This window comes from Phodopus roborovskii, unplaced genomic scaffold (genome assembly GCF_943737965.1).
Source record: "Phodopus roborovskii unplaced genomic scaffold, PHOROB, whole genome shotgun sequence".
NCBI classification, from domain to species: Eukaryota; Metazoa; Chordata; class Mammalia; order Rodentia; family Cricetidae; genus Phodopus; species Phodopus roborovskii.
The window spans coordinates 28,433,649-28,458,707 of NW_026126459.1; the positions used below are offsets into that span (position 1 = coordinate 28,433,649).

General features: G+C 36.1%; 1 protein-coding gene across 2 annotated transcripts in view; it reads left to right on the plus strand.

Annotated features, from left to right (window-relative positions):
* The first annotated feature begins 501 nt into the window (after positions 1-501).
* Positions 502-25,059, plus strand: part of Col3a1 (collagen type III alpha 1 chain) — a 35,300-nt gene continuing 10,742 nt past the window's right edge. The window contains exons 1-32 of one of the 2 annotated variants that reach the window (XM_051190113.1): positions 502-713; positions 9,574-9,773; positions 10,029-10,079; positions 10,516-10,629; positions 11,812-11,892; positions 13,532-13,585; positions 14,087-14,140; positions 14,847-14,900; positions 15,984-16,037; positions 16,202-16,255; positions 16,638-16,691; positions 17,065-17,109; positions 17,237-17,290; positions 17,741-17,785; positions 18,386-18,439; positions 18,777-18,875; positions 19,305-19,349; positions 19,457-19,555; positions 19,734-19,787; positions 19,895-20,002; positions 20,700-20,753; positions 21,287-21,385; positions 21,702-21,755; positions 21,904-22,002; positions 22,315-22,368; positions 22,479-22,532; positions 22,784-22,837; positions 23,372-23,425; positions 23,899-23,943; positions 24,470-24,568; positions 24,654-24,761; positions 24,981-25,034. In XM_051190113.1, the coding sequence (XP_051046070.1) occupies positions 629-713; positions 9,574-9,773; positions 10,029-10,079; positions 10,516-10,629; positions 11,812-11,892; positions 13,532-13,585; positions 14,087-14,140; positions 14,847-14,900; positions 15,984-16,037; positions 16,202-16,255; positions 16,638-16,691; positions 17,065-17,109; positions 17,237-17,290; positions 17,741-17,785; positions 18,386-18,439; positions 18,777-18,875; positions 19,305-19,349; positions 19,457-19,555; positions 19,734-19,787; positions 19,895-20,002; positions 20,700-20,753; positions 21,287-21,385; positions 21,702-21,755; positions 21,904-22,002; positions 22,315-22,368; positions 22,479-22,532; positions 22,784-22,837; positions 23,372-23,425; positions 23,899-23,943; positions 24,470-24,568; positions 24,654-24,761; positions 24,981-25,034 (2,286 nt within the window). In that variant the 5' untranslated portion in view covers positions 502-628. The remainder of the gene's footprint in view (positions 714-9,573; positions 9,774-10,028; positions 10,080-10,515; positions 10,630-11,811; positions 11,893-13,531; positions 13,586-14,086; positions 14,141-14,846; positions 14,901-15,983; positions 16,038-16,201; positions 16,256-16,637; positions 16,692-17,064; positions 17,110-17,236; positions 17,291-17,740; positions 17,786-18,385; positions 18,440-18,776; positions 18,876-19,304; positions 19,350-19,456; positions 19,556-19,733; positions 19,788-19,894; positions 20,003-20,699; positions 20,754-21,286; positions 21,386-21,701; positions 21,756-21,903; positions 22,003-22,314; positions 22,369-22,478; positions 22,533-22,783; positions 22,838-23,371; positions 23,426-23,898; positions 23,944-24,469; positions 24,569-24,653; positions 24,762-24,980; positions 25,035-25,059) is intronic. The other variant, XM_051190114.1, reaches the window with a different exon arrangement.

Below are 25,059 nucleotides of genomic sequence, written 5' to 3' on the forward strand. Positions count from 1 at the left end.
CAAAATGGGTGGGTGAGCTCAAGGGCAGACAGACGATTTTCCTTCAGTAAGTCTCCTACAGTTCCCTGTTTAAACTAAGTTAGGGTGGATTCTGGCAAATCCCCAACATACAAGTCCTCTAGGAAGATAAAGTTCACAAAATCACCAAGCCCGACAACGGGACTCCAACACTTTTTCAAATTCAAGCTGTTTTTTACTGTTTCAGAGAGAAATTTAAAAATGCACAGTTTTTACAGAGGATCACAAAGCACATTCCTGTGTGTTCCTGTCATACAAATATGATTGTAAGACTAATGCATGTTATAAACATGTGCATAGGCTGACGTACACAAGCTCCAGATGTACTGTTCTCTAACTCTGTGGGTTGTGTCCTCTATAAGGGAGAAAAGAAATATTAATCATTGCTTTTACTGCCGAGGGGATGGGAGCTGCTCTCATATTTCAGAAAGGGGCTGGAAAGTGAGGGAAGCCAAACTTTTTCCTATTTAAGGCCAAAGCAGAGGAGCGTCAGTGGCTGAGTTTTATGACGGGCCCGGTGCTGAAGGGCAGGGAACAACTGATGGTGCTACTTTGAGCTGCTTTTTCTTTTCTCCTCTTGCACAAAGAGTCTCATGTCTGATATTTAGACATGATGAGCTTTGTGCAAAGTGGGACCTGGCTTCTTCTCGCCCTGCTTCATCCCACTTACATTTGGGCACAGCAGTCCAGTGTAGGTAAGTAGGTACTGATTTCAACAGGCTTTGGGGGTTAATTTAGTCTTAACTTCTTACGAAGAGTTACACAGGGGAAAAAAATCAGCCTCCTAAGAATTTCCTGCCTAGCCTCTGACTGTGCAATGCTTCTCTTAACATAATTTAGCTTTCTATACTTGTTTGTATATATATAAAGATAGTGCATATGTGTATCTGAAAATTCTCTGGTTAAGATTTAGAAAAAGTCCTTAAATTAATTTGTTTTTACGTTCACCTTCTTTAAAAAAGAAAAATGGCTTTAAAGCACTCCCCTCCTGGATTGTGAACATCTTGGAATGCTCCCAAGCCATCTGGAATTTATTGGTCTTGTGTAATAATTTCATGTTCTCCTTTGTACGCTGTTCTCTTTGCAAGGATGGGATATTTAGCCTTGTTTTTTTTTCCCAATAAAATAATGCACTAGAAATGTATCTGTTATGAATATCACAGAAGTAGATACTAGAAAGCCAATAAAAATCTCATAATGTATTTCTGTAAATGGTAACACTGGAGTATGTATGGATATCCCTGAAATGAACCCAGGCTGCTGAAAACATGTCATTGTTTCTGTTTTTATTGCATTCTAAGAATGTGCATAGTCGATTAATCCATAGTTCCTCAGAGTTTTGCTGAAGGCTATTTTATGACCCACATGTTCTGCTTAGCTGTTTTAAAAGGACCATTTTTGCTTTTCTACAAAGGTAAATATACTAGTTTTGTTCAAAAAAGGATTACTTGATATATTTTGGGTAAGCAAATATAATGATCATTACTTTCTTGTTCCACAAATTAAAGGCAATTGTCTTCTTGTGTATTTAAATAGTTTTATAAATATGTATGTTTCTCATTATCATGAAAAATTGGGGTGCACACTTTCCTCACAAAATCTGTGTTGTGAACCTTAGCTGTTAGCGCTTTTTTTTTTTAATATTATTAAACTTGTTTGTATTTAAATCTTTAGCTTTGGCAAACATTTCATGATTATCAGATTTTTCACTATTTGTAATATCAGTATCTGTGATATCTTCACAAATTATGTATTCAAGAGTAGGGATATACCTGGTGACATTTATGTATATTAAATCCTTGGCTATAACAGAAAAGGAACACCCAGATTTTTTGTTAGTTTTTTCTTCCCCTTAACCCACCCCAAGCCCCTGCCTTCTCCCTCCTTATCTCCCCACCCCTTTTGGCTCCTAAGGAACTCCCCTCCCAGTTTTTCTTCCTCACTCATCACCCCACCCCCATCCTGGGCTTGTCCACCTCCCCTCCCCTCTTCCTCATCCTTCCCTTCTCCTGCCACACCCTCCTGAGCCCAGGGTGTCCCCCTTCTGCTTCCTTCTCTGTTCTCATTTTCCCCCTTTCCCGCCTCATATTTTCTTTCCCTGGGATGCTCAACTCTCTGTTAACTTTCTGTCTTCACTTTCTCTCCCATCCTGCCCTCCTGGAAAATGCATCAATCCCCATGCTTTCCCTGGAAAACCAAAAGACATGAACCAAGAGAATGTTAATTCCCCCAGCTCCCCAATAAAGATCTTTGGATTTCTAGGAGAAGAATCACAGAAATTTATTGTTTTTTAGAAGACTATGCACCTTTAGAACTTAAATTCAAAATATCGACATAGTATTTGTAGTTACCTAACAGTTATAGGAATATGAGAAATGGTATGGACATCATGGGTATGTTTCTTCCCAATCTAACATCACTGTCTTAACATCTTTGTAAGCTCATTTGCTTCCACCCTTACGCTGTGGTCATTAAAATTCAAAGAACAAACAATAAAAGGGATTTAAGAGCTTGTATTTCACATTTCTTGTAGGTTTTTAGTGAAAATCCTGCTGGGTGGTTAACTTGGGGGAGGTAATAGTAGGTGACTTCTATTCAGCACACTGGGAACATTCACAGAACCACAGTGAGTTACCTCCTATGTCCTCTAGAAACCAGTAGTACAAAGCTACAGGACACTGATTTGTAATCTACTTGTTGGAGTTTTCAGGGGGATAAAACATGTCGCCAAAAAGAGCTTTGTCTTTTTACAGATCTGTGCAAGTCTTCTTTTTTTCGTGCATCTGATTCCAGCTATGGAAAAACGTGGTCTGTTTTATATTTCCTGTGGTTTATAAGCATGCCAGATTTTTAAGTGCTAAAACATGCCACCTAGTGGCTGACAGACAGGGATACCATTTACACAACCAGTGCCAACATAACTGTTGCACCACAGGATTGGTATTTTAGGATGAGGTGTGTGTGTGTGTGTGTGTGTGTGTGTGTGTGTGAGAGAGAGAGAGAGAGAGAGAGAGTGTTTTATTCCAAATATATGCAAATGTGCATATGTATTTTGGATTTTCAAAAATTAAGCACTGCTTTCATAAGTTAAAGAAATATAGATGATGAAATGTTGCCAGACATACTTACAAACAAACTGGTAACAATATTGCAAGACATGTTGAAAATGAGTGTTAAAGTTATACACATTTTCCAGTCAGCCATGGTGGCTCTTGGGAGATTGAGGGTTAGATAATACAAATCCAAAATCTGCCTAGGCTACAGAGTGAGTTCAAGGTCAACTTGAAACTGCAGCGAAATTGTCGCAAAATAAAGACTCTAAGAAAGGCTGAAGATGCAGATCAGTGGTAGAGAATTTGTCCATCACATATGAGGCCCTAGTTCCAATCTCCCAAGTGGCCATAGAAAAGCTATAGGTGATTCCAATTCATAGTATGCTGTTTTAAATGTATTTTCCCTACTCATGGGCTACCATCCTTGCTTAACATTAGCATTTTGCTGGCTATAGGTCTATAGATGTTAATAATATTGCTTTGTTAGGGTAGAGATAGGAACTATTATAATTAAATGTCATCTAATATTTTGCTGTGCTGCTAATTTCACAAAATTTTACTGTGAACCATTAACTGATTTTGGATTTGAAAACTACAAATGGACTTGGAGAATGAATTTTCATTTCATGTTTCCCTTTATGTTCAAAAGGAAAGTTACAACTAATATTAACATTTTCATTTTCTCTGATTTATGTTTTCCAATTATTAGGTATAGCGAAGCAATGGAATAAAATGTTTCATAAAGTCATTGGGAAAAACCATATTTCTAACAAGAAAGAATATACTGTTAGAATATTGTAAATTATGTACATATCTCAATGTCAGTTGTTTAACTGACAATGTGTTAGTATAGATTAGAAACTAGAAATGACAGAGTTAACACAGAAATGGAAATTTGAAATTTGAAGAAATGTTTTAAGTGATTTGAGAACAAAAACCATAAACTGAGTATCTGGATTTTCTTATTTTTTTATATATTTATCAAAAAAATAGAGAAAAATAAAGATTCCAAATTCTATACTATTCCAGAAAATACATTTATAAATGTTTTTTTTTTCTTATTTAGTATTCGACTTTTAACAGATTAATCTGGTTTATTACGCGAAAGGCTCAGAAGCTAATGACTTAACCAGGAATTATCATCCCTCCTGTGAAAATGTACACCTCAAGTAAATAAAATACTATTGGTACACACTTTTGTTGTTTCTATTTCTGACCCCTTGCATTTCCTCATCACCTCATTCTGAGAGGTGAAAGGCTTATAAGTAACCGGGGGGATATCCTGCTTAGATTGAGGATGGACTGTCTGAGCATTCTAGAAGCCAGCCTATCTTCTGAAACCATGCTGGCAGAGGAGAGCAAAAGTCCATCAATGAATGCAGACTTTTGTTTTAGGGTTTGCCCAGAGGTTTCTTTTAAAAATGATTGGCCCAGCACTGTAGTAGGTGTTAAAAGACAGTCAACTCTTCAAAAAAGGCCTGTTTCATACCTATAGGCCAAGGCCAGGCTTGGGGTGGTAACTCAGAAAAGACTGCCACCTACCGAACCAAGCTCTGTGGTGTCCACCAAGGATGGTGCTCTGTGGTGCAGGGTTCTTTTACTTTGTGACAGAAGTGATAGCTCCACCTTGAAGCCATTAAAATGGGTTGCTCGCAAGTCAATGCTGGGAAGATGAAAGATAAGCTTCTTTTGCTGGACCTGGGTGACACTTGTAAAGCTTGAGGTCCACTGTAACTTTTTGGAAATGTGGGTGAATTGATTCTTATACAATCTTTCATTGTGTTTCTTAGGAGCAAAAGCTTAGTGTCATTATTTTATAGGTTAGAAAGGAAGTAGTCACATTGATACTCTTAATCCAAAATTTTTCAAAGAGGAAACTTTGCCTGTCAGGAAGGCAATGGAAACTCTGAGTTAGCTCTCTATACAGCATTCATTTGTTAGCTGCAGTTTGGAGAGTTCCATTAACTGCTAGCAGCTCTGTCTGTGCCTAACAAAAACACAGCCCTGGTGGATTCCTTTCAGATTAACTAATCAAAGCCTTGCTTTTTCCATGGCTGAGGTCAAGCACTGCCATTTAAAATGTAATCTCAGTGAACAAAATGGAAAGTTCAAATGGGGGGGGGAGTACTAAAATTGTCCCAGAGCAGTAAGGTTAGAACACGACTAATCCAAAAACTATTAAGTTAAATTAGCTTTGAAAATTAGCATTGAGAGATGAGTTTTCCAGTAACACATTTGTCAGACATTTTTCTTCTGTTGTTACTGTAGAGGCAGACAGACTACATTTCCCACAGAAACACACTATTTTGTTGCATAGAACTTAAAAGTCCTAGTATCATTCAAAGGGGATGTAATCAAGTCATCAATTCACAAACGCAATCATGTTGCAACTATATTTTCTGAATATTATTGCCTTAGTTATTGTAAATACATCTATCCATCAGAAGCTGAAACCAGTGTTTGTTTTTGCCTGTCTTCATGCCTGGTGGTCTGGATGCCATCAGGGTGGCCTTGGAAATACAAACCTCTCTCAGAAGGTCAAGAGAAATAAACAGTAGGACCCAACTCCAGATGGCATCTCCCCATTTTAAGATTAGAGAGAAAAGTCATTGTGCAGACCACTGTTAGTCCTAAAAAAGTCTGCCTGAGGGCACAGAGTTTACAAACCACATGGGACAGCAAACTGGTCTCTTTTATCCCATACTATCCTTGAAAGCAGAAAGAAAATATAAAGAAACAGTTAAGATGTATCAGCCTTCAGAAAGGCCTCCTAGATTCAAATCTTTTCTTTAGCTATTTAATCTGGGGAATTGCTGTTTGTCTCCGGTTCTTTGCTGTGTTGAGGATTGTGACAGCATTCAGCTGATAGGTCTTTTGCAATCAGGAAGGAAACCATAAAGCCAGTGTAAAGCATCAAGTATAGTGATGCACACCTGCATTTCCATTATCACCCACAGTGTTATACACCTGCATCCCCAGCAGTTGACTACAGTGACAAATACCTGCACCTGCATCCCCAGCAGTTGTCTGCCGTAATGCATACTTGAACTTGCATTCCAAGCAGTTAGCTGCAGTGACACATACCTGCACTTACAATCCCAGCAGTCTAGAAACTCAAACCAAGGACTGTGGTTTCAAGATGGTCTGGGTTACAGGTAGAGATCATTATTCAAAAGAAAGCAAAAAAACTGTCAGTTGCTTAAGAACAGTGTCTAGAACACAGGGTTGGTCTAGCAATAGTTATGGCAATCTCTGACAACTACCATTACACTTTGGAAGAAACTACTTAGCCATGCAGCAAAAGGGAAGATTACACAAAAATTTGCATCCTCAAAGGATAAAGTTACTATAGAATAAGCTAAATATGTTATTTTCATGATTTGGCAGATTACATTATAAACATAAGTATATGTAAAAAATAAATAAACTTAACTACAACAAAGGATAAAGCATTCTAGTAAATAGTCTTTGCTTTACCATGGCTTCCCAGGTTTGATATAAAGTCAGGGTCATGCGACATGTATTGAAGGGGTTCTGCTTTGGTAACTTATATTGCTAACAGTAAGTGGTCACACAGGAGATAATAAAGCAAAAGAAACTGTGTAACCCTCCTTTTTAGAGCAAAGATGACTAAGGTAAATAGGGTGGGAAGTGCTGTTTTCAGCTATAATATCTACTTGTGACTTTTTAGGGTCTGATTTTTCAAGAAAGTCAACTTTATTTCAAATGGATATAAAACAAATTATGGCAACAAATTAAATCCTTTAATTCTTATATTTTAGGCACTCCAATTTTTTTTTATGTAGAACAACATAACTTTCTAAAGCAAAAGAACATATGCTATATCACTTTAAATGTTATAAGCAGATAAAATGACATCACCCCCAAAGGTGGTATCACATTAAGAATAAGAGCAGTGGTTTATAGAGATGGGAGATGAGAGGAGAATCACAGATGGCACAGATTGGTACCAATGGGTACCCACACCCAGAAAATCTGGTGTGCTATTACACAGTAGGGTAACCATCAGCAATTAAAACATATGTAATATTTTAAAAGTTAGTAGCAGTACTTTGAAAGCATTTTACCATAAAATACAAATTTGTGAAGAAACAAATGTTTAATCTGTGTGTGTGTGTGTGTGTGTGTTTCAATGTATTACATGGAACATCATTGAAGTGCAGAATTTTATTATTTTATGCATTAATTAAAATAAATGAAACATATTAAAAATGTTTAAAGTTGTCCTAAGTTACTTTGATCATTATATTGAAGTTTCTCTACTTAAAAAGTTATAATATTTCTAATAAAATTTGTAAACAAGAAGTCAACTAACAGTTTTCTATTATGTTACCCTAGGTTTAACATATTAATTTATAATTTTAATGAGTCAATATCATACTTGTCTATCTGACAGTGTTCACAACAAATAATAAACACTGTATTTCTTCTGATGTGAGAGCAGCCACATGGGAGGATGAATGGCGGAGAAAAGCTTTATGCTAGTTCTAACCCCAACTAAGACATATAAAGTCTTTTAAAATATGAGGTACTTAAATCTAGCATCAACTGCTATATTAATTTATGCCTAAGTTAGCAAGGGTATCAATTAGCTCCTTTTAATTTTCTGCATGTTGTATTGAAAGTGGAAAATCATTTCTGATTCAAAGATAAGCTTCTGGACTTAACACAGTCTACTAGTGTTTTCAAAGGGCTGACATTGGGCAGTTTGACTTCACAGATGAGAATAGTTGGAGCTAGTCAAATAAGACTTTCTTGTCAGTCCAGTTGAGAGAAGTTGTTAAATGACTCATATTAAGAAAGGAGGACCCATGAAAAGATTTTAGTGATTTCACTAAAACAGTCTTCCATCTGAAATCTTTAATTTTTTTCTGCCAGTCAATTGAACATAGTTCTTAAAAACAAAATATCATTTCTAAATAAACACAAATAAGTTTAGTACTCATCCTTATGTAGTCTTAATTATATAAAAAGACTCTTTGTCTTCTCTTAAATTCCTTTAAAACAGCCCCATCCACACAACCCAGCACCATTTGCACTGAGGTAAGCAATTTGGTATTCAGGTTTATATTCACTGAGAATAGAGGTGCATTCTCTAAAGCTTTGGAAACCTTATCTCCTCCATTTTCACACATCTGCTGCAGATGCAAAAGTATCTGAGACAATTTTGCTAAATGAAACATTTTTTTAACCATATAATTTTTGTTCCCTATTGAAAATTGCAGTGGAACTGTCATTTTTTCTTTTTATTAGCTGTTACATTGGTAAATTATTAAGACAAGAATGGATCTTAACTCATACAAGCAGCTTGAGTTAGTTCATAAGATGATTAAAGCTGAATTGGCACACATATGTAGATGAGGAGAGGAAGTAACTCCATAGTCTGTAGAGATGAGATATTCTGACATTTCTCTTGATGGTAAAGTTTCAGATGCTTCAAAGTATCTAAATACGAAGATAGGGAAACAGAAATTCACAGTCTGTAAAATATGTAAAAACCCAACAAGACATTGTTTATATTGAAAATTGTTTGCAAATATTTAAAAGATTATTATTTATTCATTCATTATTGGCAAACTGTCACAGTAATTTTCAAGCTGCATTTAACTATACTACAGAGTTAACACTTCAAAAACTGAAATTAGGTTTTATTTTGGCATGTCCTAAGTTGATTCACTGTGAATTGCTGCTGAAACTTCATTTTCTTACATATAATTAAGAACCAACTCTAAAATTTTGGTTGAAGCTATTTCCTTTGCCATAGTAAGCCACAAATACACATGGCCTTGATTCATATTTTCCCTATTATTTCTATTGATTCATTGCCAATCCTTGCTTTAAAGTTTCACTTTATTTTAGACATTTAGAAAACTCTTTATGTTCATGAATAATATATATTGCATTATGTCATATAATGTTGACCCACTAATGCCCAACAGAGCTAGCAGTTACATTCAACATATAATCAGCTTTGTTCATTTTCCCAGGACAATCTGGAAGAGTTTTGTACTGCCAAGATTAGTTCAGTTTTCCCATGAATTTCTCAACTAGGTTAATAGAATCCAGAAGGGCCTAGAGTTAGTAACAAAAAGAAATCATCTTTTTAATTGCATGCTTTCATCTGCCATTAAAGCAAAGGATAGCAATTGGGTAAAAATGCTTGGTTTTAGTTGCATAATTAATATACAAGTGTTTGAATGTTTGTCTTATTATCTGCTGATGCTAAGTTTTTAATGTATGTAAAGTTAAACAATTGAATTTATGGAAAATTTTCATGTGACATTTTATCTTAATAAGTAGTACTTTGGCACATAGCAATCATGTAGAGGAAATGTGATTTTTAATGAAAATAAAAAATTATGTTTCAAACTTTCATCACTTGACTCTACTCTGTAAACAGTCATGACTGCATAACCCCTCCAAAAAGTCAGATTTTGTCAAAACAAAAAAAATTCATATATTCTCATTTATCTCCCTGCAGACGAATCGGGATGCAACTACCTTGGTCAGTCCTATGAGTCCAGGGATGTTTGGAAGCCAGAACCATGCCAAATATGTGTCTGTGACTCCGGATCTGTCCTCTGCGATGACATAATATGTGATGACGAGCCACTAGACTGCCCCAACCCAGAGATCCCATTTGGAGAATGTTGTGCAATATGCCCACAGCCTTCAACAGCTGTGAGTCTATAGAATATCTAAGCTCTTCAAAGACTACATCTTCAAGATTCATGTTTAAACATATGGATAACATATAGCAAATAGGCCTGGAAGGAACTGCAAGCCATGATTGTTAAGCAGACATGCTGCCTTTACAAGTAAATGATGTCACTTCTAATTGAAAGCAGGGGATCAGATGTGATCAGAATTAAGAAATAGTTAAGAATGGTGCCCTAATTTGCATATATTAATGTTTATATTGTTTATACTTCATAGGCTCCTGTACCTCCTGATGGTCACGGACCTCAAGGCCCCAAAGGAGATCCAGTGAGTAGCATCTCCCCAAGGAGAAAAGTTAATGCTAATCACATTTCTAGGAAAGGATGATTTTCCTTGTCAAATTATTTCTATATTCAAACTGAACTTTCATCATTCTGAATTTTCTTCTTCCTTTGTATTTGAAAATTATGCCAGAGTCAAATTGAAAATATGTAACTATACATGTAAAGATTCAGTTTTGCCAAACTTTGCAAGTCTTCATCCCTTTGTCAATTTGAAACACAAAATGTATGTCAAGATACAAAGGAAAATAATAAACTTCAATTATTCATAAGACTTAGTTTGAAATATACTTATCCCCAAGAACAAATATCATTGTACTGATAATTAAGTCAATATAGCATAGAAGCAAGTTCCTAATGATGATTCAAAATCACCCCATATTTTACCAGCTTTATTTATTTTTGCCTTATTTTTTTTTTAGGGCCCTCCTGGCATTCCTGGGAGAAATGGTGACCCTGGCCTTCCAGGACAACCGGGTCTCCCTGGACCTCCTGGCTCTCCTGGAATCTGTGAATCATGTCCAACTGGTGGTCAGGTAAGAAATAACAGAATTAAAACCACCTCCATATAAGTGGCTTAGTTTATCTTTATTTGGTCTGTGTTACATCTCACAATAGCAACTTTTGTCTTCTGGTTTTATATATTTAACAAATCCTTATTTAGTGCTTCTATATGCTAAGAGCTTTAATAGTATCCCTCTGTCATCACCATGCTAATGTGATTACTGCTTTATCTTTCTAAAAAGTCCTGACTTCTTAGCAAGTGCATGATATACTCACTATGTTTGATAAATGGACTATCAGCTCTTAAAATAGTTAAGTTTCAAAATTTATAAAGTGCTGCAATTACAGATTATTACTTAATTCCTCTCCTAAACCTAATAACAATGCCTTTGGCGGCTTGGGCACTAAGCAGTTAACAGCTCAAAAAGTGACTTATCAACTTCAGATAAACAGAATTGTCTGTGAACAGAATTCAGCCTTCAACACACATTTCTCCTTCTGAGTCATGGCTACCAGTCAATCTGCACATAAACAAATAATCAAGAATATAAACACTACAAAGTTCACTTGTATGATTTAAGTGAACTTAGAAAACTACAAGATAAATATTTGTGATTTATAAAAGTGTTTTTCCAAAACAATTCAGCAGCAATGAGCATCCTGGAAATACAAATAGAACCTATCTAGACCTAGAACTCAAAAGAAGCTCTGAGTCTTTCTGATGTTTTTCCTTGTTTAAGATGGTTCACTGCTTATTTGAGAGAGGTTCATCTTTTATTATATAAAGTCAGAAATCACAAAAAAGTATATGTATTTATGAATTTTATCTTTACTATCCCATGTTTAGTTGGAAATTACAGAATTAGGGGGTCTATGATTTCAAAGTTCCTTTGTCCTCCAATATTCAATTACTGTGTGTGTAATTGTATTTCTTGTGTAGAAATAATGGTTTCAGTAACACCATTGGAGGTCAAATTGAAGTAAAAAGTTTTCATTCAATACAGTTAGCTAAAATGTTTATACATTATACAAGCAAATGTTTCTGTAGTGAGCATAATACTTAAAGTCATAGAAAGCCAATAAGAAGGACAAACAGAAATTTATCAGTGAACAGTACATGTCATATGTACTTATTCTAAATGCTTTGGAAAATAAAATAACTATGATCTTTGTATTAATATGATCTGATCTATGTACCTGATCTTTTGCTACAGAATTATTCCCCCCAGTATGACTCATATGATGTCAAGTCTGGAGTAGGAGGAGGAGGAGTCGGTGGCTATCCTGGGCCAGCTGTAAGTACAAATGTTTTTGAGCATTTCCAAGTATCACTCAACCTTTGTTTCTTAACTCTTGAGTGATGTTCTAGAAATGCAACATTTCCATGGAATTGTACAAAATGGCTCACCGACTACCAGAGTTGAGAGGGAAAACAGCAACCCTGTCATGATTTTCCATACTAACTCATTTTCTTCTTGTGGCATTTTGTGCCATGCCAGTATAACTTCTTCCTCATATCCACATACATAGGGCTCTCCCATCATCATGCTTAGCTACATACTCACCTCACAGACTGTCTAATTGAATGTAATTTTGTTAAGCCTTGTTTCTACTCTTTATCACCCCATTCAAGTTGTTCAGTATCTTCTTTTCATGTTTCAGTTCATTTGATTTTTCATTCTAAATGAGAGTTAAAGTCATGAATATTCAACACCACGTTCCATCTTTTCTCCAAGATTTAAATTAAGTGTGAATATTGTACTATTTGTTGATCTTTTGTATTTATCTATTTTAAATAATACCAAATCACCTTGACCATGAAGAACTTTCCAAATGTAAATAGCCTAGAGTTTTAATAACAGAAAACAGCACAAATCATTTAAAGCTAGAGTTGAATTGTAATAATATAATGGCATATGTTGCTGACTCTTGCTTCGAATTAACTCGCAGGAAGAGGGATAATATTGAAGTCCATAATTTACTGTGAGTAACAGAAACATCAGTGTAAATAAATACAATATGCCAGTACATTTGTGGTTTCTAAAATTAAATAAAGAAGTTTTACCAATAGATTCAAAATAACTGATAAAGAGTATTAAAGTTGGTATAAATAAAATAGAAAAATTAGAGGTTTATAATTTTCTAAGTTTTTGGTAGTTTTTTTTAATCTTTGAAAGTCACCTGAAGAATCATTCACTTTTGTGAACATTGGTTATTACTACACTCATGTTATAAATCCTCCTTTAGTAAGATATACAAAACCAAATAAAAGTACCATTTATTAACATTCCAGAAAGATAAGGTAAAATTAACCTAAAAATTGGGTTTCTGAATTTAGAAATCATATATGATTCATTTTCTAGCTTGGTCAGCACTTCTGAATGGCAATTACATCAATTTGCTTTAAGTTGTGAGTGACCCACACATAATGTTTACATCTAAGTCTTCACATCAACATGACTGTGACATATCAATACAGTCATGTGGTTAGGATTTGACTGGCATGCTTATTCAAGAAATTTGTACCATGAGATCTATAGTGTGAAGTTATTTTCCACATGATGCTCAGATAAAAGAAAAGAAATTGTTTATAACTCAGGAAGGAATCAATGAAACATTATAAAGCATGTTGTGACTTTTTTTTTACTGACTTTCTCCCCTCTGCATTTTCTTTCTTAAGGGTTGAGGTTAATATTTTTTAACATTGATTAATGATCCTGATTGTGTCTCTCTAATTTCATCTGGAGTAAGGTTTTTATGCTAAAATCTTTATTGGAAATCTCATAGACCTAAGCATACCCAGGCTTGTTACTAGACAACAAGATATAGTTGCATATGTTTTAAAACACTCTGACATCATATCTGAACAGACACCATTCATATGTAATACACTTACATCTATCGTTGTGCTTATTATTCAAATTTACATTGTAGGGTCCCCCAGGCCCTCCAGGTCCCCCTGGCTCAGCTGGACATCCTGGTTCCCCTGTAAGTATAACTTCTACTAGCATTTTCATCTTCATGAATACATGAATCAAGTTAATATACATATGGATATAGTTCAGCCATTTCAATAGGCACAATCCCAACTAAATAAAGAAGTTGCCACCTAGAAGCTGATTATTTTTAAATGTTCCAACTTTATATTTAGTTTCTTCTCTAACAACTAGCCATAGTTAAAGCCTTGGTAAAAGATACTTGTTTCATTTGTACACAATATGCCTTTGAGTTAAGACCCATTCAATTTCAACTTCAATGCAATAAACTCAATGGAATATGTTGAAAATGGTGTAAACCTTCATAAACTATGATGAATGGCTGTATTCACTCATCATCCCTTGTTTAAGGTGTAAGTTACCCATATGAAGCACTTGCTATTTATTTACAAAAATACATTGAATACTATAATTACTGTATAATAATTATTATATAATACTGAAAATGTTACATTATGCATTAAAATATATATACAATATCATTGTACTTTAGGGTTCTCCAGGATACCAAGGTCCCCCTGGTGAACCTGGTCAAGCTGGTCCTGCCGTAAGTAATACTAAGGATTACTGAACACATTGAAAATTCAATTCCCATATAAAATTTATCAATTCCTCAGTCATTTGTGGCTTTGTCTAGAGTGTAGATTACATGCATGCTTAAATTTTTACATAATAACAGCATGTTGTCATGTTTTAGGTGAATTCAAAGATCTTAGAGATTCCTAATTGGTTAGCAGTCAAAAATCATCCACTTCCTAGAGTTAACAAAGATCATCTACCTAGGGTATAAGCATCTAAAGTTTCTGTAGAGTCCCCTACTTCTATCACTGTGTTTATAGGCCTACATATATTTGCATATAGTGGAGATAAAGATCAAAGTCCTCCAGAATCATATACCATAAAAATATACAGAAACTAAAATGAATATTATTTTATATATTTCAAAATATTGAGAAATGTCTTTGTATATTGACTTTGTATATAGTCAATGTCTAAAATTATACAAGTGAATATTAAAAATACACATTTTTAGTATAAGATATAGATACATGATATTTAAATTTTCAATAAAGTTTAATCAACAGTAAAAATTAAATATAATGAAGGCATAATATTAATTTGATATAATTTTCATGATGAGAAGGACAGAAGGATGTTTCACGGATAGGTTTCCTTCCAGAATGCACTTAATATACAATGGCAAGATGGAATAGAAAATTTTGAACTTATCTGTTTCTATTTTCTCATTTCAGGGCCCTCCAGGACCTCCTGGTGCTATTGGTCCATCTGGTCCTGCTGGAAAGGATGTAAGTATTTACATATTTATAGGTTGAATAGAAATATTGCAAATTTTTACTTGACTGATAAACCATCTATTCTTCATACCACTATAGTAAAACCTTAGAAAACCTTAAAAAAATCTTTATTAGAAAAAATTGTAGCTTGGTGGTGTTGGCATATGCCGTTCTTTAATCCCCACACTTGGGAGTCAGATGCAGGTGAATCTCCCTAAGTTTGAGGTTAGCCTGGTCTACAGTGAGTTCTAGGACAACTAGGGCTGTTACAGAGAAATCCTGTCTCAAAGAATGTAAATTATAACCTAACAAACATCTACTGTTATATTAGTGGTTGTTAGGATTATCACATCATTTTATAATTTCCTACCTTCTAAATTCCCTTTCTTAAGGGTGATAGCACTGATCAGTACTTCTTACAGCTTCTAGGGTAATTTCATAGACAGTCATGTTCTCTTGCTGAGATCTTTATCAGAAGTCTTGTAACACAACTGTAAATCACCATGAGATGAGACAACTGTTTTCACTTTTCAGGATGTTAACATTGTATCAACACCTTTGCATTTGGCAGATTCTAAAGTGATAGACCTCTCAGATATGCTTCATTTTCATTCCAGAAGTAACAAGATTTTTTTCTTTACATTCTGTAACAGATAATCAATATATTAATATTATTAGTTTATGAGAATGAGATCATAAATATTAAAATTCTCCTTTTTCTTCAATTAATTTTCAATGGTAAATTCTTTGCATTGACTTGAGAATCTGAATATTTGGGAAATGAGAAACATCTGTACTAGTATTTCATAGGTTTGTGTCAAGGTGGGAAGAGCCTCTCTCAGTACTTCTGTTAAGAAATCTGATGTCACTCTGAGCAGATGGCTCTCACCTGTAGTCCTAACACTCTAGAGGTGGGGATGGGAGGGTCAGGGTCACAGTGCTAGCCAGGCTATTAGTGGAGATTGTGTCTCAAATAAATACATAATCGGAGTAGCCTTATCTCAAAACTATATTTTTAGTCCATCCAGATCGCTCCTTAGCTACACCACATTTCCTCACACACAAGTCTTTATGTATCTTTATTTCTCTGCCTAGGGAGAGTCAGGAAGACCCGGACGACCTGGAGAGCGTGGACTGCCTGGTCCTCCAGTAAGTCTTCTTCATTTGATAAACTACTTAGCCACAAGATTTTAACTTAAAAAATGTATAATCAAATGGAAGTAAACATTAGAGTAAAATGCTCATGTGTATTATCACTGGATTTTGATTCTATTTGAATGTTAATTAGCACCTTTTCCATTCACTACTTTTAGGGTATCAAAGGCCCAAGTGGCATGCCTGGATTCCCTGGTATGAAAGGACACAGAGTAAGTGAACCTAAGCTTAACCCTAACCCTTTAATCATGGATTTAGTAGACATAATTTATAAATGAACAAAGCATCTTTATTTTTAACTAAACATTAGGGAAAACCAACCAAGTCCAAACCGTATCAATATAATAAGAACAAAATCCATCAAACGAGGCTTTACTGAAGGCAACTTCCCAATCAGACTGAATTGAACTTTTTTTTTCTATAAAAAGCAATGCCAATGTTTAATATTAAAATACTTTACATTATTTAAATTAACATTGCAGACATCACAGATACTCATGTATGCTAAAAACCAGTGATGAAAATTTAGTGTAAAACTTCCATTCTGAATTGTGAACAGGTTTTAAGGACTTCTCTGTCTTTAAATATTTCTAGGGTTTTGATGGACGAAATGGAGAGAAGGGTGAAACGGGTGCTCCTGGATTGAAGGTGAATCACTGTGCACTGCGTTCATGAGTTAACTCCTTTAGCATCTGCAGTGTGTGAAGACTCGCTTTATAAGACCTAGCTTTGTTCATCGACACTCTTTACATATTATTGATTGCTTAGGGGATCCCCTCAAAGTTCCTTTGAGCAGATAACAAAGAATCTGGCATAGAAATATTTGTGTTTCCCTGTGTGACTCATAAATGTGTATAGTTGCCAAGTATTTAAAAGGAAGAAATTAAAATTTCTGGCAATTAAATTTGAAAACAATTTAATGTTGCCAAAGTGTATAATTTTCCTAGTATTTTCTATGACACAATATTTGTAACACCAAAGTGTTTGTTCTATAAAATAGTAACATTTTGTATGCCTCTAGGGTGAAAACGGTCTTCCGGGTGACAATGGAGCTCCTGGCCCCATGGTAACTATGCTTCCTCATATGATTTTCAGTACTAGTTTAACCGTCCAGCTCCATTGCCTTTCTCCTTTCCACCTGTTCTCACATATGTCAGATTTATAGTAAGATCATACTCTCACTTTGCCTGCAGGGTCCCAGAGGAGCTCCTGGTGAGAGAGGACGGCCAGGCCTTCCTGGAGCTGCAGTGAGTATTGCCACAATGTACCCAGATGAAAGCAGAGGTTATTTTGTTGTTGTTGTTTTGTTTCTTTGTTTTTGTTTTTGTTTTGTTTTAATGTAAAAGCTGTCTTCAAAATCAGCTCAGTTGAGATTTGGATGTAAGGACAGGGAAAGCAATGGCTGGCATTTGATCTGTCTGTGTTATTGCTTCAGTTGGTGTGGGGGTGTCAGTTTCATACATTCATTAGAGCCACATGTCTGCACTCAGTTCTAAAAGCACAGAATCTAGTCCTGTTCCATGCTACCAGTGTGGTGTCTCAACATTCTATCACTGACTCTGAAAATGTGTGATAGCAAATGGATTTTAATTTATTTAAGGAAAATTCAGTTCAGCTGAGCTTGAATTGTAACAAGAAATTGCTGGTAATTAACCTTCATAATTAAGAAAATAACTGAAACAAACTTCTCCTTTTAGGGTGCTCGAGGCAATGATGGTGCTCGGGGCAGTGATGGACAACCAGTGAGTAACTTTGTGTCTAAACCTGCTTTATTCTAAAGTACCTAGAGCTTGTGGGTTATATATTATATTGCCATATTATTACATAGCAAATCCATATTGCTTCTTGATGACTATTTTTAACTTTAAACAGAGAAACAATTTGTAGGTTCAGTACTTGAAGTCATTCAAACTGGTACTATAAGCTATGCCTCCATTCTAGCATGACCATTTTCCCAGTCACTCATTGACATGTATTTAACATACACTTGTGTTGAATATCCCCTATTGGATATGCCAGTTAACACACATGCAGAATAGATGGTGATACTACCTCTATGTGGTAAATAAGAGCACGAGGCTCAAGAGTATGTTTGCACAGTCACAGGGTTTATGGAAAAATGGGAAGAAATACAGATGTTCTCACCTCAGAGGTAACCCTCATCTTATACAATGTTTCTCTGTAGAATACTCATGTGAATGGCACATGTCTTTCCATTTACATGATGTCTCCTGTATTTTAGATTTTTAATGTATCGTTTCCTATGAGGCTTCATTTGATTATTATTCTAGGTGTTCAGTCTGACCACTTTTCATTACATGAAGATTGTACATTGTTTTTAGGGTCCCCCTGGTCCTCCTGGAACTGCAGGATTCCCTGGATCCCCTGGTGCTAAGGTAATTATGTAGTTCTTCAGAAGAATGTATAAATATCTTACAGACAAAAACACATTGGGTTGCTTACCAAAGTTGACTTGAAACATAATCAAATGTATATTTTCATCTACAAAGAACTTTAATGCCCTACTCTTGAGTCTAATATATGCATATATAATCCTGATTCTAATATATGTAGCTTGATATATATATATATATATATGTAATCATTTGTTTTATTATAATATTTAACCATAGCAATATAGTTTTAGGTAGATAAGTTTAAACAGAACTGAAGAGTAAACTAAGTTATTTGAAGTGGAAAAGAAAACTGACATGTTGGGATTTGACTCTTTAGGGTGAAGTTGGACCTGCAGGCTCCCCTGGCTCAAATGGCTCTCCAGGACAAAGAGGGGAACCTGGACCACAGGGACATGCTGGTGCTCAGGGACCTCCTGTAAGTAGCAGATAAGGCTGAGTGGAGAAAAGCTGCTGATTTACTTGAAAAAGTGTAGTTTTATGTTTTACCATAATTCAGTCAGTACTGAAAATGGGAGTTTGTGCATTCTAGAATTCTTTAATTTTATACTTATATAGTGCAGAGTAGAGAATGGCTAGGTTAGTTATCCAGTGCTTAGCAGGCCTACACTAACCACCAACTAGAAAGTAAAATCCCAAACTTCCATTATTCTAGTATTATTTAACAATTTAGACCAAGTACATATTACCTCTGACTTAATACATAATTATTTTCCTTTTATATGTTGTGCTACTGTTAGAAAAATAACATATTCTCTACAATAATATATTCTCTAAACAAAGAATTCCAAATGCATGTGTGCTGTTGGCATTCCTGCTAATATGTTCTCTCCCCTTATGCACCTAGGGCCCTCCCGGGAATAACGGCAGTCCTGGTGGCAAAGGCGAAATGGTAAGCTGGGTCACCCTCCACTCATCCCAAACCAATTTATATATTTAAGTCTGGTGGTAGAAAGAAGGTCTGTGCATGGCTAATGTTAGTGATTGTGATCTTCTTAGGGTCCTGCTGGCATTCCTGGAGCTCCTGGACTAATGGGAGCTAGGGGTCCCCCTGGACCAGCTGGCACTAATGGTGCACCCGGGCAGCGAGGTCCTTCAGTAAGTATCTTCAATACCTAGAAATTCATGCCTAACTCTCACAACAAAATATTGGTATTCCTTTTACTCCTTCTCAGTTGAGTTTATATGGCTCTCCCTCTAGTTGTATAACATCTAGATGATTATGATTTTGTTTGTCAAATCCTCGTTTTTACATAGAGATTGTGTTTCTTTTTAGGGTGAACCCGGCAAGAATGGTGCCAAAGGAGAGCCAGGTGCCCGTGGTGAACGGGTCAGTACTCAACCAACATGCTCAGTTACTTAGAAGAACCACAGTGAAATGAGAAATTGGTAAAAGTTTCTCTACTGGATTTCATTAGAATTATTTATCTTTTTAAGGGGGAAGCTGGTTCCCCAGGAATCCCAGGACCCAAGGGTGAAGATGGCAAAGATGGGTCTCCTGGAGAACCTGGCGCAAATGGACTTCCAGGAGCTGCTGGAGAAAGGGTGGGTATCCATAGTGACCTGTTTCACCTTCAGGGTACAGCAACCTTTTGATATTTTCTTCCTGTTTGTTGAGACAGGGTCTTCCATATAGACTAGGCTGGCTTGGACCTTACTTTGTAGCCCAGACTAGTCTCAAACTCATGACAATCCTCCAGCTTATAGCGCCCTAGTACTTACTTGTATTAGAGGTACTTAGGAACCATCACACCAGTTTAAAAGATAATAAAAGCCTGTAATGGTGAATTGCTTTTACATGGTGTCTCACTACAGGTTGACCTCAAACTTAGGGACTCCTAACTGCCTCACAAGTGTGGGGATAGAAGGTGTGCATGACTACATTCTTCTATCAACTGCTTTTTTGTTAGTTTGTTTGTGTATACCCTATTTAAACTTAAAACCCTGAAGAGTTTCAGTACGCCTATTTCTTTTTTGTTTGTGCCCTTGGTTGATTCGTTGTTCTGTGATTTAGTCTTTTTCACTGTTTCAGAGTTTTGGTTTTGTCTTATTTAGTTTTAGTTTTTCAGTTCTGGGAATTACCCCATGACCTGTACTAGGTGGGCAATGCTCTACCACTAAATTAATCCCTGATTCCTATTTAAAGAACTTCGCAACATAAGAATATCTATATCGCTACCCGTGGATCATGAACAATTTTTAATCTTTTAGACTGAAATTATTTAACTGTCATTGTTTCCAGGGTGCTCCTGGCTTCCGAGGACCTGCAGGGCCAAATGGCATCCCAGGAGAAAAGGTAAACACTCCAGATCATAAATATCATCACTAGGTATTTCCTATATACATTATCCCATTGGTGGAAAAAATAAATATCTGGAGAAAATTTATCAAAATAACAAAACACAAATCATCTTCTCATGACCCTAGTCCCTGCCTCTATACTTCCTGGGATTTGTGATGAGTGGAGTCACTTCTGTCAGTGAGAATGACTAATCCCATGTCACTGCAGGAACAGCAGATAGCACCTGGAAGCGTATTGGAAGCTCAAAAGTAACTTCTAACAGCTAATGATGCTTAATTATAAACATACATAAACGTACACCTAAGTCCAATTAATAGTTTGTTGCAAGCATGGGATATTCATTGCAGTTGCCTCAATCTTTTCTCGCAATAAGACATTCCAAGATAAAACTATTTGAGCTTAAAGAAAGGAACTCAACAAGATAAACAACTCTCCTTGAGAGGTCAAATAATGCCACTAGTCACATATCTAGAGTGTCAGTGTCTAATTCAGTCAAAAGTCTCTAAGGTTTGTTATCTCACAATTAGGGTCCTGCTGGGGAGCGTGGTGGCCCAGGTCCTGCAGGGCCCCGAGGAGTGGCTGGAGAACCTGGCAGAGATGGAGCCCCAGGAGGCCCAGGGATGAGGGTAAGGAGACACATTTGCTTGAATGATGCTGCTGTGATGTGGTAAGAAGAAAGACAAACAAGTGATGACAGACCCAAACCATCTTCAACCAGACATTACCTTTCAGAAGGCTCAAAGTAAACATGCTAAATTCCTTTAAGAAAACATGGGTTAAGACAGATGAAGGGAAAAAAAGAACTAAGACTAAGATGATTTCTTTAACAGAAAATAGGGAGTACATTTACAAGACTACATGTAAACATGTAAATCTCAAAATTGTTTGAGTATGTTGTACCTTTTCATTTTAAGTCACCTGACAGTTATATTTTTCATTTAGGGTGTGCCCGGAAGCCCAGGAGGACCAGGCAATGATGGGAAACCAGGACCTCCTGTATGTACAATTATGACATCCCTTCTAATTAGCCCAGTTTAAAAAAAAATAGGAGGCATTCTTTAGCTAGATTTTAATGTCTGCATGCATATGGTACTTTGATTATATATTCACCAAACTCAGACTAAAGCTTATTTTTTATTACTAGGGAAGTCAAGGAGAAAATGGCCGCCCTGGTCCTCCTGGCCCATCTGGCCCCAGGGGTCAGCCTGGTGTCATGGGTTTCCCTGGTCCTAAAGGAAATGATGTAAGTGCTACTATTGCTTTCTTCAATAAATATTTGACAGATGGCCTTTGACCTTATATAGGAAAATGCAAAGATACTCAAGACTTAGCATCTTCAACTATGGAAGAATATGTGAAGTTGAGAAGAATGTCAGAGATGAATGTAACATATAATTGGCTCTGTGTGTGTGTGTGTGTGTGTGTGTGTGTGTGTGTATAAGAGAGAGAGAGAGGGGGGGGGGTTTACATGTGTAGGAGGATCAAAAAATGGGGTTTTGACTTTGACTAGGTTTTTTGTGGGGAGATTCATGTAAACACTTTCCCTTTTCTTTAGGGTGCTCCTGGCAAGAATGGAGAACGGGGTGGCCCTGGAGGACCCGGCCTTCCAGTATGTGTCTTTTGTCTTTTTCTGGCTGTCTAATCAATTTAGCCATCTCCAGCCTCAGAACTTCCCTCATACATGTATTAATTCTGCTTCCCCAACTGCCATTATTGTAGGGCCCTGCTGGAAAGAATGGCGAAACTGGACCTCAGGGTCCCCCAGGCCCTACTGTAAGTACTCATATGACTGAAGATAAAGGTAGGGTGGAAACAGAGCTGGGGAAGACTTTGTAATTTTATTATTGAGTTAAATGCTGGCATTTACTATACGTTGTACTTAATTTAGCTCAGAAATTTTCTATAGTCCATGTTTTTCCTACTTTTTATACGCTTAACTTTTAATATAAGCAATAGGCCTGTTGAGATGTTAACTGTAGATTAAATATGAAAGAACAATTTTACAATTTTATTTCTCAACATAGGGTCCATCTGGTGACAAGGGAGATACTGGACCCCCTGGTCCACAAGGATTACAAGTAAGAGCTTATTATTTTAATATTATTAATTTTAACAGACAATTCCATATTTCCCTTTCATACCTATTTTTGTGGCATAAATATACTTCAAAATTTATGCTACATGTTCATCTATAACTTAATTTGTATGTTCATCTGTAACTTAATTTGTAATTTTTTTCCCTCCATTCTGGAATAAAATGCTAATAGTAGTTTCTTCTATGGCTATTCTAGAATGTACATGTAAAGTTATTAAAAATGAACTTCTACAATTCTGTATACACACTTTCTATTACAATAAAAAGTCTATATAGCTAAATTCATCTGCCCTCAATCATCAATACATCTATATATACAGAAACAAAAATACAGATATGAGCAGAGGTTTGTAAGGCCACCCTCTTTCTGTTACTAGTTTAAATAGGACAAACATCCTATACCTTAAAAACATGAAAATAATGTCATGAACTACTTTGGAAAATATGTTTACATGTGAAAAACTTTCACAAAGCCATGTTTAAAGCGATCACAAGATGTTATTCTGCTTATTTGCAGGGAATACCTGGTACCAGTGGTCCTCCAGGAGAAAATGGAAAACCTGGGGAACCTGTAAGTTGCACCTTGTTTTTCAAAGTTATCAACTACATTAAAAAATTAAAAAATGTATCTATTATTAACTTTGTATGCCCTCTTAGCTGAGTTTTGATGATGTATAGCAATTGATAGAGTGGTTTGCTCTATTAGATCTCTAGCAGAGTATACACCAAATAACTACCTGTATGTCCATTTCCTTTGGAGAGGTAAGTAGGATTATCAGAAGTTCAAGGACATCCTTGACTACATAATGAGTTTGAGTTACATGAGACCCTGTCTCAGAAACAATAATGAAGCAAAGATGAGTTACTTATAATGTGACTTAACCAGAGTTCAAATTTTGCTATAAAACAACAGAATTAATTAAAGCACATTGCTTCAAGATTTAAACAATTGTACAACATACAGGCACAGCAGATGTCAGTATTAATTATACTTGCCCAAAGCATACTGACAAATGCTTACCATATGTAATTTTGATCTTCTAGGGGCCAAAGGGTGAAGTTGGTGCACCTGGATCTCCTGGGGGCAAGGTAATTTCTGCTTTAACTCTAACTATGTTATGGAGCAACTGCTTAGGGGAACACTTTTTTTTTTCTTTTTAGTACATTGAACCAAAAGGAGGTTTTTTTGCTTTGAAGCTAAAATCCATATAAGCAAACTGCAAGCATTCCCAATGCATTGGACTTGATCTATCTGAATATTTATTTATCTAACATTAATATAAGCACACAGAGTCAGCCACCCAAGGGGAAATGCTGCTAATGCATGGGCTCCCTACAGGGAATTGTCCTACTGAATCAAATGTAAACTTTACTTCTATGAAAAAATAACAGTAATTATGTTAATCAGAACAAATGCACATTTTATTGTTTTACACTTTTTAAAATATTCCTTTTGTCGAACAACTAATCTAAGTTTTATACTCATAAAAATTTCAAAGCTTTTAAGAAGTATGTTAAAACCTAGTAGGCATAATCAAAATTATGTAATTCACAGTGCTTTTCTTTTCTGACAATGTGTTTCTAATGTGGATGTTACATTTTCACTGACTGATAGGGTGACTCCGGTGCCCCTGGAGAACGTGGACCCCCTGGAACTGCAGGAGCCCCTGGTTTGAGAGGAGGAGCTGGACCCCCTGGTCCTGAGGGAGGAAAGGTAACTGTAGTTTCTGATGCCCTGAACTTTAAATGATGCACTTTAGTTGTTTTCTTGTCATCTTCCATGTATCTTCCCATTGCAGGGTCCTGCTGGCCCCGCTGGTCCCCCTGGTACTTCTGGTTCTCCTGGTCTACAAGGGATGCCAGGAGAGAGAGGAGGTCCTGGAAGTCCTGGTCCAAAGGGTGAGAAGGTACTGGTTGTTTTATCTTGATTCTACAATAAAACAGAATTTATTAAAGGAAAGCCAGTGTACCACAAACCATTGTTGTCATTTTATTTTAAGTTAAATGTGACATAGAGTCCTACAGAAACTAATAATCAAAATACTAACTCTAATGCCAGAAAATCTTGAGGGTTTCTCTTCTTGGCTGACTTTCACTGGGTGATGACACTGGTGTTTCTTTGGCAGGGTGAACCAGGGGGTGCTGGTGCTGACGGAGCTCCAGGAAAGGATGGGCCACGGGTGAGTATTCACATTTGTGAGAAAT